This window comes from Coregonus lavaretus (genome assembly GCF_964263955.1).
Source record: "Coregonus lavaretus genome assembly, chromosome: 31".
NCBI classification, from domain to species: Eukaryota; Metazoa; Chordata; class Actinopteri; order Salmoniformes; family Salmonidae; genus Coregonus; species Coregonus lavaretus.
The window spans coordinates 22691040-22703128 of NC_140018.1; the positions used below are offsets into that span (position 1 = coordinate 22691040).

The 12089-nt window shown below is 47.1% G+C and overlaps 1 protein-coding gene across 2 annotated transcripts in view; it reads left to right on the top strand.

Moving 5' to 3' along the window:
* Positions 1-12089, top strand: part of igf2r (insulin-like growth factor 2 receptor) — a 35683-nt gene that overhangs the window by 16839 nt on the left and 6755 nt on the right. Inside the window, exons 21-43 of one of the 2 annotated variants that reach the window (XM_084148640.1) lie at positions 75-176; positions 390-564; positions 744-917; positions 2068-2217; positions 2991-3166; positions 3333-3420; positions 3541-3750; positions 3849-3979; positions 4090-4193; positions 4337-4467; positions 4663-4859; positions 4940-5066; positions 5265-5396; positions 7257-7525; positions 8166-8381; positions 8539-8688; positions 8893-9051; positions 9221-9422; positions 9646-9798; positions 9898-10132; positions 10264-10400; positions 10778-10895; positions 11373-11519. In XM_084148640.1, coding sequence (XP_084004766.1) covers positions 75-176; positions 390-564; positions 744-917; positions 2068-2217; positions 2991-3166; positions 3333-3420; positions 3541-3750; positions 3849-3979; positions 4090-4193; positions 4337-4467; positions 4663-4859; positions 4940-5066; positions 5265-5396; positions 7257-7525; positions 8166-8381; positions 8539-8688; positions 8893-9051; positions 9221-9422; positions 9646-9798; positions 9898-10132; positions 10264-10400; positions 10778-10895; positions 11373-11519 — 3683 coding nt within the window. The remainder of the gene's footprint in view (positions 1-74; positions 177-389; positions 565-743; positions 918-2067; positions 2218-2990; positions 3167-3332; positions 3421-3540; positions 3751-3848; positions 3980-4089; positions 4194-4336; positions 4468-4662; positions 4860-4939; positions 5067-5264; positions 5397-7256; positions 7526-8165; positions 8382-8538; positions 8689-8892; positions 9052-9220; positions 9423-9645; positions 9799-9897; positions 10133-10263; positions 10401-10777; positions 10896-11372; positions 11520-12089) is intronic. The other variant, XM_084148641.1, reaches the window with a different exon arrangement.

Consider the following 12089-nt stretch of genomic DNA (forward strand, 5'->3'; position numbering starts at 1 on the left):
TCTGTAAAGACCTTCTGTTAGATTGGTCTCATCAATTATTTTTGTTGATGGTTCTGTCTTCTATTCTATGGCAGACCTGCTCTGTGAGGGATCCCAACACTGGCTTTGAGTTCAATCTGCTTCCTTTGGCCTCCAAGACTGGCTACAAGGCTGAAGGCAATGGGAAAACCTTTGTGGTAAGTCACAGTCAAGCTGTCTTAGTTTTGTGTCCTCAGGCCTTCATAGCAGAAATTGTGAATAATGTGTATTTCCCAAGGCTAGCCCAAGGCTAGCCCTTCCTGGGGTGAATTTCTTGTCTGCTATTGGAGTGAAATGTACAGAAGCACATTTTTCGTGTAGTAGAGTTGTTGGGCACTGTGCCTGACTATATGACACTGTCCTCCCCCCAGGTGAATATCTGTGGCGAGGTGGCAGAGTGTGGGAAGGACCAGGGGAAGCCTGTAGGTGGCTGTGAGCTGGACAATGGCCAGGTTGTTAGTCCTGTGGGAGTGGAGAGATCTCCACAGTACTCTACTGACGGCCTGCTCACACTCACATACAAAGGAGACATGAAGAGGACTACAGGTACAGTCGATGGATCCAACTATCATCACTCACCAACGGGCTAACACTGTGGCTAAATTAGCATTGCTGGAATATGGAAGTCTGAACTAAATGCATGTTTTGGACACTAAAGTGTACTAAAGTCAGGTTATGAATGTTTTAGTCTGAGCACTAACTTGTTTCCTCCCTCTCCCCCCCAGGCACCAGGGACACCTTCACCGTTAGTTTTGTTTGTGACCAGGACGCCCACCTCGGCACTCTGAAACTGGTCCGAGAGGAGCTCAGCTCGTCCACACTCGTCACCCATGATGTCCTCTTTGAGTTCTCCACAGCTCTGGCATGCATCCCTGCCCCTGTGGATTGTCGGGTCACTGGTAGGAACAAAACTGTTAATGCAGCGGTTCCCAAACTAGAGGTTGCGAATTTCCAAAATCCCCCAAAAAAGAAAAACATATATGTTTTTTAAAGTATCGTCTTTGTATCTCAAAATCATTGTAATGTGGATAACCTTAATAAAAATAAAAATGATTGAAATCTAAAATACACAATTCCACCAGAGAGTGCCCTTAGATTGTGGGAAAAGGCCGCACTTGACCATTGCGCTTGAATCGGAACTATTCAAGTGCAACAGTCAAGTGGGTCCTCTCGAGCTGTCATGTGACCGAATGCTGCAGACGACGGCTTCACGGGTCACTACGGAGGACTTTTGGTTCCTGACTCAAAGGGAATAATACCCTGCCGTCTCCCACAGAGCATTACAACTCATGGTACCCTTCGCCAGCGCATATCTGTGTGAAGCTGGATTCAGCTGTTCTCTCGTCTGCATTAAAACCAAATATCAATCCAGGTTGGATGTGACACCAGAGATGAGGTGCGCACTGTTGACCATAGCTCCTGACTTTGAGAAGCTCTGACGCGACATGCATCAAGCACACCCATCTCATTAGTGGTGGTGAGATAATGGTGCTTTCAAGACAACTGGGAACTCTAGAAAAAAAACTAGGTCAAATCATGACATCATTGATCTACAGGTCGGAAAGTCGGAGCTTTAGAAAGAGGCCCGAGTTCCCGACTTGGAATTCCGAGTTGGATGACTGTTCAAAACGATATTTCCCAGTCGGAGCTTGTTTTTTCCGAGTTCTCTTGAACGCTCAAAAGTCTGAGATTTCAGAGTTCCCAGTTGTTTTGAACACGGCATTAGACATTTCAGACTAATTTGCAATAGACTGTCATAGCCCCACATTAAATGTACTGTATGCGAGTTGAGAACACAATCAGAATTACTGTTAGAATGTTTTGCTATTGACTGCCATAGCCCCAAATAAAAAAGTTAACATTGGCTGTTAATTAAATACTTTTTTCACATGATTGGGGTCACGATATAGATGTCTTCAGTATGGCTCTAACGTGGCGTATATCACTTTATCAAACTGGTCATAGAAATGGGTCTTCTCATTAATTGAAAGATATTGTTCAGCTTCTCATCCTGGATTCACAGAGTGATTGTTTGTCCTACTCTTTCAGATTCCCATGGTAACGAGTATGACCTGAGTCACCTGAGCAGGGACAGTGAAGACAGTCCCTGGGTGGCCATCGACACTTCTGAGCAGGCCAAGAAACGCAGTTTCTTCATCAACGTGTGTAAACCTCTGCCTCCAGTCCAGGGATGCCCCGGTGAGTCGCATGCAATTAGCCTATGTGAAGGCCAGGCAATGAGTCATTGCTTGGCCTTTATGAGGATTAAAAGGGTGCTGTTCCAGGCCTCCCGAGTGGCGCAGCGGTCTAAGGCGCTGCATCGCAGTGCTTGAGGCGTCACTACAGACCCGGGTTCGATCCCGGGCTGTGTCGTAGCCGGCCGCGACCGGGAGACCCATGAGGTGGACCACAATTGGCCCAGCGTTGTCCAGGTTAGGGGAGGGTTTGGCCGGCCGGGATGTCCTTGTCCCATCGCGCTCTAGCGACTCCTGTGGCGGGCCGGGCGCATGCACGCTGACATTGTCGCCAGTTATACAGTGTTTCCTCCGACACATTGGTGTGGCTGGCTTCCGGGTTAAGCGAGCAGTGTGTCAAGAAGCAGTGCGGCTTGGCAGGGTCGTGTTTCGGAGGACGCATGGCTTTCGACCTTCACCTCTCCCGAGTCCGTACGGGAGTTGCGAGGATGGGACAAGACTAACTACCAATTGGATATCATGAAATTGGGGGGGGAAAGGTAGAAAGTAAAATAAAATATTTTTTAAAAGGGTGCTGTTCCGTCAGTCAATCAGTATTAATCGATGTTCAGCTTTTGCGTTTGACTACATGCATGTGTTTCAGTCAGACTGTATACAGTATGAGTGTCTGTCTTTTTATACGTTTGTACCACAAAGGAGTCGATTAGTTTCTCTCTCTGTGTGAGGTACTGTCAATGTTAATGGCATTCTTTGCTAATTGTCCACCTCCATCTGCAGCTGGTCTCCTGGGTGCGTGTGGCACCATGGAGGGTAAAGGTGTAAACCTGGGCTACGTCCAGTCCAGCCCACAGGTGGCCTCTGACGGCTCCATCAGCATTGTCTACCTCAACGGGGACCGCTGTGACAAAGGCCACCACTCCACACGTATCATCTTCCATTGTGACGACAACCCTGTGAGTAACATACACTTGCAGCTTGCTCTGTATGGGAATGCTCTTCCATGTTATGTTGTGGCAAGAATCTGTATGAAATGTTACTTATTGATGTTACTGATCCCATTTACCATATATTTTCCCTCCTAATACCTATATTTTTCTTGTTTGGTTCCTTTACTAACAGGGATCTCCTGTATTTGACCTTCAAGACGGCTGTGAATATGTGTTCGTCTGGAGAACCTCTGAGGCGTGTCCTCTCACCAGTGCTCAGGGTAGGTTTGGGAGGAGGAGGCTGCCATGTTTAGTGTCGTGGCTCTGGCTAAGACTGATACTTCTCTCCACCGGTGTCATCATCGTGCTCAAGGTAACTCTCCTCTCCCTGACTCCTGCAGGTGAAAACTGTAAAGTCAAGGATCCCAGAAGTGGCTACATGTTTGACATGAGCTCCCTGTCAGGGAAGGACTACATGGTGAAGAGTGGCCAGTACCAGTACCACTTCTCTGTCTGCGGGGGGCTTCAGAGCGGGATCTGCACACACAAAGACCCAGGAAGTGACCAGGTGTCAGCCTGTCAGGTGAAAGGCAGTACCCACAGAATCGCTGGTATGTAAATCTGTCCAAAAATAACTTGAGTTGGTTCAACTTCTTTATAAAGCTTTGATGAAACCTCAGACAAACAGCTTGTTGATTATTCATCAAAGGGATGGCCTCACAGACGCTGAGCTATGTTGGAGATCAGTTCATCCTCAACTACACTGGTGGGGAGACATGCCACAAGATCTACCAGAGATCCACAGAGATTTACTTCTCCTGTCATCCTAAAATGAACCCTGTGAGTCTGAGTGAAGCTAAAGAGCAAACGTGTAATATAACATCTATGCTCGTCACAAAGTGTTTGTGAATGTGGAAGTTACAAGGTTGTTGTGTTGTTTCTGCCTGTAGGGGGTGCCAGAGTTCATCAAGGAGACTGCAGAGTGCACCTACCTTTTTACTTGGCGTACTGCTCTCGCCTGTATCCCAGTCAAGACTACCAGCTGCTCCTACCAGTACGGATAGTCCTATTCTATTCTATTCTATTCTATTCTGGGAGCTGTCTTCCCAACACAACCTCCTCTTCCTCCCAGACAATGACAAGTTTCCCCTTTGTCAGTTATTTCTGACTGACTGTTCGGTATTTTCCCCCCCACAGAGATTCTAATGGCAACTCGTACGACCTCTCCTCTCTGGCCCTGGACTCCAGAAACTGGGTGGTGGAGCCCACCACTGGGAAGCAGGAGCGTTACTACATCAACGTCTGCAAGTCTCTGGTGCAACAGGGGGGTAAGTGCCTATCCCCAACACCAGCATCCTTTATATGAAGGACACTGGTGGTTCCTGTGTAGTTTTAATTTCCCAATTTGTGTGAACAAACATCAACATTCTCGTAAAGTCTTCAGTCACAGTTTGAATGTGGTGCAATTATAATCCACGCTTGAACCATGGGATACATATTTATTTCCTCTCCTCATGTTGTAGGCTCCTGGAAGTGTCCGTCCAACGCAGCTTCCTGTCTGAAGAGTGGGGAGCAGTATGTGAGTCTAGGAGAGGCCGAGTCGGCGCCACGGTGGGACCAGAACATCCTGGTACTCAAGTACACCAACGGAGAGATTTGTCCCGGTGGACAGAGGAAGAAGAGTACCATCGTACGCTTCACATGTGACCGGGACAAAGTGGTAAGGGATCATAGACATCACACATACACACGTAACACAGGCTGAGTAGACTGAACATGTTTCTCCTGTCCCTGCTCCAGGACTCAAGGCCTACACTGATAACGGCCATAGAGGACTGTGTCTACACCTTTGTGTGGTTCACTGCAGCTGCCTGCCCCCTCAACAGCAGTCAGCACGGAGACTGCAGAGTCACCAATCCAGTCACGGGTGAGTCCCACTCCAACACTGAAAACTGAAAGGAGTTTGCCTGCACTAGGCCATATTACAATTCTGAGAAAGTATTTGCATTGAGTATGATTAACATGGAAAAATACCATCATTCTCATAGGATCTCAGTGCAACTCCTCCATGTGCTATTGTTTTGTTTTGACATGTGTCTGCACTATGCTGCCCTCCTGAACCCAGGCCACCTCTTTGACCTGAACGGACTAAGCCAAGAGGGAGGATACACTGTGTACGACAACCTGGACCCTAAGAAGATGTTCCGGCTCAATGTGTGTACGGAAGTAGCCAACGCAGGCTGTGGACCAGACACAGGTACAACCATGTTATATCTCACAAGCTCTGGTTTGGCTGGGAAAGCTCTGCCCGGTACTGGTCAAAACCAGATCCCAACAGGAATCAGTCAACAGTCCTGCCAGCAGTGATCAGCTCACTGAGTCATGGATCAGATAGGATTCACAAAGGTGGTTTACAGTGAGGGAAACAAGTATTTGATCCCCTGCTGATTTTGTACGTTTGCCCACTGACAAAGAAATGATCAGTCTATAATTTTAATGGTAGGTTTATTTGAACAGTGAGAGACAGAATAACAACAAAAAAATCCAGAAAAACGCATGCCAAAAATGTTATAAATTGATTTGCATTTTAATGAGGGAAATAAGTATTTGACCCCCTCTCAATCAGAAAGATGTCTGGCTCCCAGGTGTCTTTTATGCAGGTAACGAGCTGAGATTAGGAGCACACTCTTAAAGGAGTGCTCCTAATCTCAGTTTGTTACCTGTATAAAAGACACCTGTCCACAGAAGCAATCAATTAATCAGATTCCAAACTCTCCACCATGGCCAAGACCAAAGAGCTCTCCAAGGATGTCAGGGACAAGATTGTAGACCTACACAAGGCTGGAATGGGCTACAAGACCATCACCAAGCAGCTTGGTGAGAAGGTGACAACAGTTGGTGCGATTATTTGCAAATGGAAGAAACACAAAATAACTGTCAATCTCCCTCGGCCTGGGGCTCCATGCAAGATCTCACCTCGTGGAGTTGCAATGATCATGAAAACGGTGAGGAATCAGCCCAGAACTACACGGGAGGATCTTGTCAATGATCTCAAGGCAGCTGGGACCATAGTCACCAAGAAAACAATTTGTAACACACTACGCCGTGAAGGACTGAAATCCTGCAGCGCCCGCAAGGTCCCCTTGCTCAAGAAAGCACATATACAGGCCCGTCTGAAGTTTGCCAATGAACATCTGAATGATTCAGAGGAGAACTGGGTGAAAGTGTTGTGGTCAGATGAGACCAAAATCGAGCTCTTTGGCATCAACTCAACTCGCCGTGATTGGAGGAGGAGGAATGCTGCCTATGACCCCAAGAACACCATCCCCACCGAGGTGGAAACATTATGCTTTGAGGGTGTTTTTCTGCTAAGGGGACAGGACAACTTCAATGCATCAAAGGGACGATGGGCGGGGCCATGTACCGTCAAATCTTTGGTGAGAACCTCCTTCCCTCAGCCAGGGCATTGAAAAATGGGTCGTGGATGGGTATTCCAGCATGACAATGACCCAAAACATACGGCCAAGGCAACAAAGGAGTGGCTCAAGAAGAAGCACATTAAGGTCCTGGAGTGGCCTAGCCAGTCTCCAGACCTTAATCCCATAGAAAATCTGTGGAGGGAGCTGAAGGTTCGAGTTGCCAAACATCAGCCTCGAAACCTTAATGACTTGGAGAAAATCTGCAAAGAGGAGTGGAACAAAATCCCTCCTGAGATGTGTGCAAACCTGGTGGCCAACTACAAGAAACGTCTGACCTCTGTGATTGCCAACAAGGGTTCTGCCACCAAGTACTAAGTCATGTTTTGCAGAGGTGTCAAATACTTATTTCCCTCAATAAAATGCAAATCAATTTATAACATTTTTGACATGCGTTTTTCTGGATTTTGTTGTTGTTATTCTGTCTCTCACTGTTCAAATAAACCTACCATTAAAATTATAGACTGATCATGTCTTTGTCAGTGGGCAAACGTACAAAATCAGCAGGGGATCAAATCCTTTTTTCCATCACTGTATGCAGCTGGGTTATGTAATGGTCTCTGGCTCTGTGTAACATGTCGTCCTTATTGTCTTGAAGACTGTCACCAGTCAGTCACTTATGGTCGTTTTGATGTGTGAAGGTGCAGGTGTGTGTATCAAGGGGACCAAGAATGCTCTGAGTGGCGGGCGGGCCAGCAGGAAGCTGTCATACCTGGACCAGGTGGTGGAACTGACCTATGAGGGTGGGGCTGTGTGTGCCGCCAACCCCGCCCTCACACACAAGAGCATCATCAGCTTTGTGTGCAAGGCCCATGGTGAGGCCAGCACGGGGCCGGTACTGGTGGACTCGGACAAGAACACCTGCACACACTTCTTCTCCTGGCACACAGCCTTGGTGTGCCAACACCAGGTAATGACCAGTGGCGTTTCCCAATTCCAAAACAACCCGTAGCCTCCTACCCCTTTGACTTAGTAGATCTGAAGGGTTGGATAGATGTAAGCATTATGGCAATTTGCCTTTTGATAGGTGGAATTTCTTCAATAGTGCTTACCAGTCATGCCATACAGATCAGGCAACCAATGAGCCCTTGATGTAAAGTCATTTCAAACAAGTCAGTGTGCTGCTTGATAAAGTAGCAGTGTGGTAGAGATCAGATGTCAACAGAGGCCCATCTACTGATTACTGAGGCTAACTGACTGTCTGTGTTGACTAGCTAAACTAAGTCGTTTGTGTGCTATTGACTGTACTGTTAGTTACCACTATGAGGTGGAAGGAAAAAGGGTTTATTAATACATCATGTTTCGTCTGCTGAATGGTAGACCTTTATGGATTATCTGTATGTTCAGTTTAACCTCAACTGACATATAGAGGTGTAAAAATCTTAACAGCTATCAATTTTGTATTAGAATTGTTTTGCTGTAATAGGTGTATTATATTTGTACATTTTGCAATAGGGACTTTAATATGTAAATTCACTTTGCTGCCTGATGTATGCCTTTTGTCTTTGCTAGCCCCCTCGTCTGTCTCACTTTCATGATGTGTTCCGTAGATGAAGTGTTCAGTCCTGAACGGCTCTAGCCTAATCGACCTGACCCCACTGATCCACGTGACGGGCTACTACACAGCCATCAACCAGGACCTGGTGGACAAGGACCAGTCTCCTGACTTCTATGTCAACATCTGCCAGCCCCTAAACCCCATCCCTGGGGTCACATGTCCCCCAGGGGCCGCTGTCTGCATGGACCCTGAACAAGGGCCCCCCGTAGTGAGTCACAAACACAGAAACGCATGCACACACACACACACACACACACACACACACACACACAGCAGAAATGAAGACTATTCAATAGTATTCCCTCTGTGTTTACAAACCAACATGTTCAATGATTTCTCTCCCTGTGTCTCTCTCTTGCTAACAGGACATTGGTCGAATCACCTCCGGTCCGGAGTTTAACAGCGTGACCAATGAGGTGTCAATCACCTTCAACAGCACCACCGCCTGCCCCTCTGACCCCACCCAGAACTACACCTCCACCATCCTGTTCACCTGCCAGAGGGGCCTGGAGCTGGTCAGTACCACACCAGTGGAAGAGATGACGTGTCTGTATATTAGAGACCTCTTATTGGCTTGTTTTCTCACTGATGTCTCTTGTGTTGAAAGATGGCAGAGTTCAGAAATGGAAGTAATTTCTTTGAAAATGAGGTTTGGTGTCTTGGAAAGCTTGTGCATGTTTAGCCTTTGCGGTATTAAAGCCTCTCTCCTGTCCCCCCAGGGCTCGCCCCAGATGATCAGAAAGCACAACTGTATGTATGTGTTTGAGTGGGCCACTCCCGTGGTCTGTCCTGACTCCACGCAGACCAGAGGCTGCAACCTGACAGACTCACAGCTGCAGTTCACCTTTGACCTCTCACCCCTCTCTGGGGAGATTCAGGTGGGTTGACCTTTTATATGTGACCTCTTTACCCTCAACATATCTACATATTATGTTATACTTAGCTATACGTGTTATCTATGCATTAACACATCTATTCAGTGGACAGGGCTTTCTTTCTAAAAGTAGGCATTATTGTTTTTCATGACCCATTGTCTTTCTCTGCCAGGTGCCTGTTGGCTCAGAGACCTATAAGATCAATGTGTGTGGGGTGGTGGCAGACCCCAGCTGTAAGAACAGTGCAGTGTGTGTGCAGTCGCCAGGCGGATCAGTGTTCTCCTATGGCATCAGTCAGGCCATGACTATGGACTACAAACACGAGGAGCAAGCTGTCTTCATGCAGTATGGAGGAGGAGACATCTGCCCTCCAGGTTAGACATGCTATCCTCAGTCCCACACCCTGGTGTCTATGGGCAAGTCAAATGACAACCTCTATACCACACATTGTTTGACCAGTGTCCAATGTAGCAGTGGGTTATAGGGAATAGGGTGTCACATAAGAGGCAGCCTATGATGCTTTGATGAAGTTGTTGTGGTGCTGTATCCCAAAGTGAAGCTCATTTGGGCCTTATGGTTTCCATTTCTCCATTTCAGTGACTGAGAATGAGGAGGTGTGCGTGTTTCCCTTCAACTTCCTGAAGAAGTCGTATACACTGTGTACAACCGAGGGCAGGATGGATGGGAGACTCTGGTGTGCCACCACCAATGACTTTGACAAGGACAAGAAATGGGGATTCTGCGCTCACGGTAATGACTGGTCAAAGCAATGAAGGGGCCGTCTTATTTTGAGTGTGTGTTTCCTTGAGGTTCTGGGCTTAGCTCTGCTGTGTGTGTCATGTCTCTCAGTGACGGGGAAGAGGCAGTCATCCATCCTGTTCACCTGTGACCAGTCGGCCGGCCATGGTACCCCACAGCTGCTGAGTGAGACAGGGGGCTGCGCTGCCACCTTCCAATGGAAAACCAAGGCTGTGTGCCCGCCTAAGAAGATGGAGTGTAAGCTGGTGAACCAGCACCAGACCTACAACCTGCGCACCCTCTCCTCTCTCACCGAGCCCTGGAAGTTCAGCCACAACAAAACAGCGTATGTTTAACTTTTCCCTACTCCTCTCTCTCTATCTCTCTGTCTGTACCACTTGATGAAGACTGAACATGCACAGTAGTGGTTAGATGCTAGAAAACATTTAAACTCTAGGTTGTCTCTGCTGTCTCCAGGTACTACATCAACCTGTGCCAGGGGATCCATGGGGGCCTGCTAGACTGCCCTGAGGGAGCCACAGTGTGCCGGAGGACCAGCGAGGGGAAGACCCAGACCCTGGGTCTTATCTACACCCAGAAGATGGCCGTCTCTGGTGGGTTTTACAGACTGACTTACTGACACTTACTTATTTCAAGATGTCATGTTTGTGTAATGAACTGAAACTTCTTACGTTCTTCTTAGGTTTGTGTGTTTGTTAAGGAACCCAGTAATATTAGTCCTGGTAGACTTATCTCCTTTAAGGAACCCAGTAATATTAGTCCTGGTAGACTTATCCCCTTTAAGGAACCCAGTAATATTAGTCCTGGTAGACTTATCCCCTTTAAGGAACCCAGTAATATTAGTCCTGGTAGATGTATCCCCTTTAAGGAACCCAGTAATATTAGTCCTGGTAGACTTATCCCCTTTAAGGAACCCAGTAATATTAGTCCTGGTAGACGTATCCCCTTTAACCATCCCTCCTTTTCCCAGATAAGAAGATCCTAGTGAGCTATGCTATGGGAGACACTGTGTGTGGCAACAGCCTCCAGGCCAAGACAGTTGTCCAGCTGACATGTGGTCCTAATATAGGCCATCCCAAGCTGCTGAGGTGAGTGGGCTGTGAGTAGTTAGCCTGGGAGAGCTTCCTTTCCTGTAGCCCGGTCCCAGATCTCTTTGTGACATATAACCAACTTGTGTTGTTGTTGGCTATACAGCACAAACAGATCTGGGACCAGGTTACCTCTCCTACAGGGAAAAGCCAACTGGCCCTCAGTCAGCAAAAATATTTGGCCTTGTGGGCAAAACAAACCTGTATCCAACTCAGCAACACTAGGAAAAGTTACTGAATGTTCAAGTTGAAGAGGCACTTCTAACCTCCTTCATAGTTGAAAATTGACCACTTAAACGTCAGTTTCAAGTCTTGAACGTCATTTATTTTTTTAGTTAAACTTTTTCATCGCTCACGGTTTAATTTGTAATTCCTTGAAGGATGCTTGTTAACTCTCACTACCACACACACATACTGTACACACACAAACGCACACACACACACACACACTCAGTGACTCTGTTTCTTTCTGCGTAGCGTGGATGAAGCCTCGTGTGAATTCGTGCTGGGCTGGGAGACGCGTGCGGCATGCGCTGTTCAACAACGTGAGGTGGTGATGGTCAATGGAACCATCAAAGTCCCCAATACAGGGGCCAACTTCAGCCTGGGGGCCCTCTACCACAGGTGACACCTCTCACCACCAACACAGTTCAATCAACCAACTTTTATTGTCACAACAACCCAGGCCATGTATCATCTTCACCCTACAGATCCACTAATGAGGATATTGACATACAGTAACCAGTAAACATCATAATATAATATAATATAATATGCAATTTAGCAGACGCTTTTATCCAAAGCGACTTAGTCATGTGTGCATACATTTTTACGTATGGGTGGTCCCGGGGATCGAACCCACTACCCTGGCGTTACAAGCGCCATGCTCTACCAATTGAGCTACAGAGGACCACAACACCCAGAGTTAAACCATTAACTCTGACCATCTTGTTGAAACCTGTTATGAGTCAAGTTCATTTGCTGAGCCAAAAACATGTTATCTTCAGGTCATTGAGGTTATAAATTGTAAACTCAAGTTGGGAGTGCCTGTGACTGGTCATGGATTCACATCAGGATTTCCTAAACCCAGACAGAGCGAGATCACAGGTCAAAGCCTCTTATATCAGATAGAGTCAAATATTGCTCCGAACTGCATGAATGCCTATCACAACAACAGTGGGCCTCTGACGCATT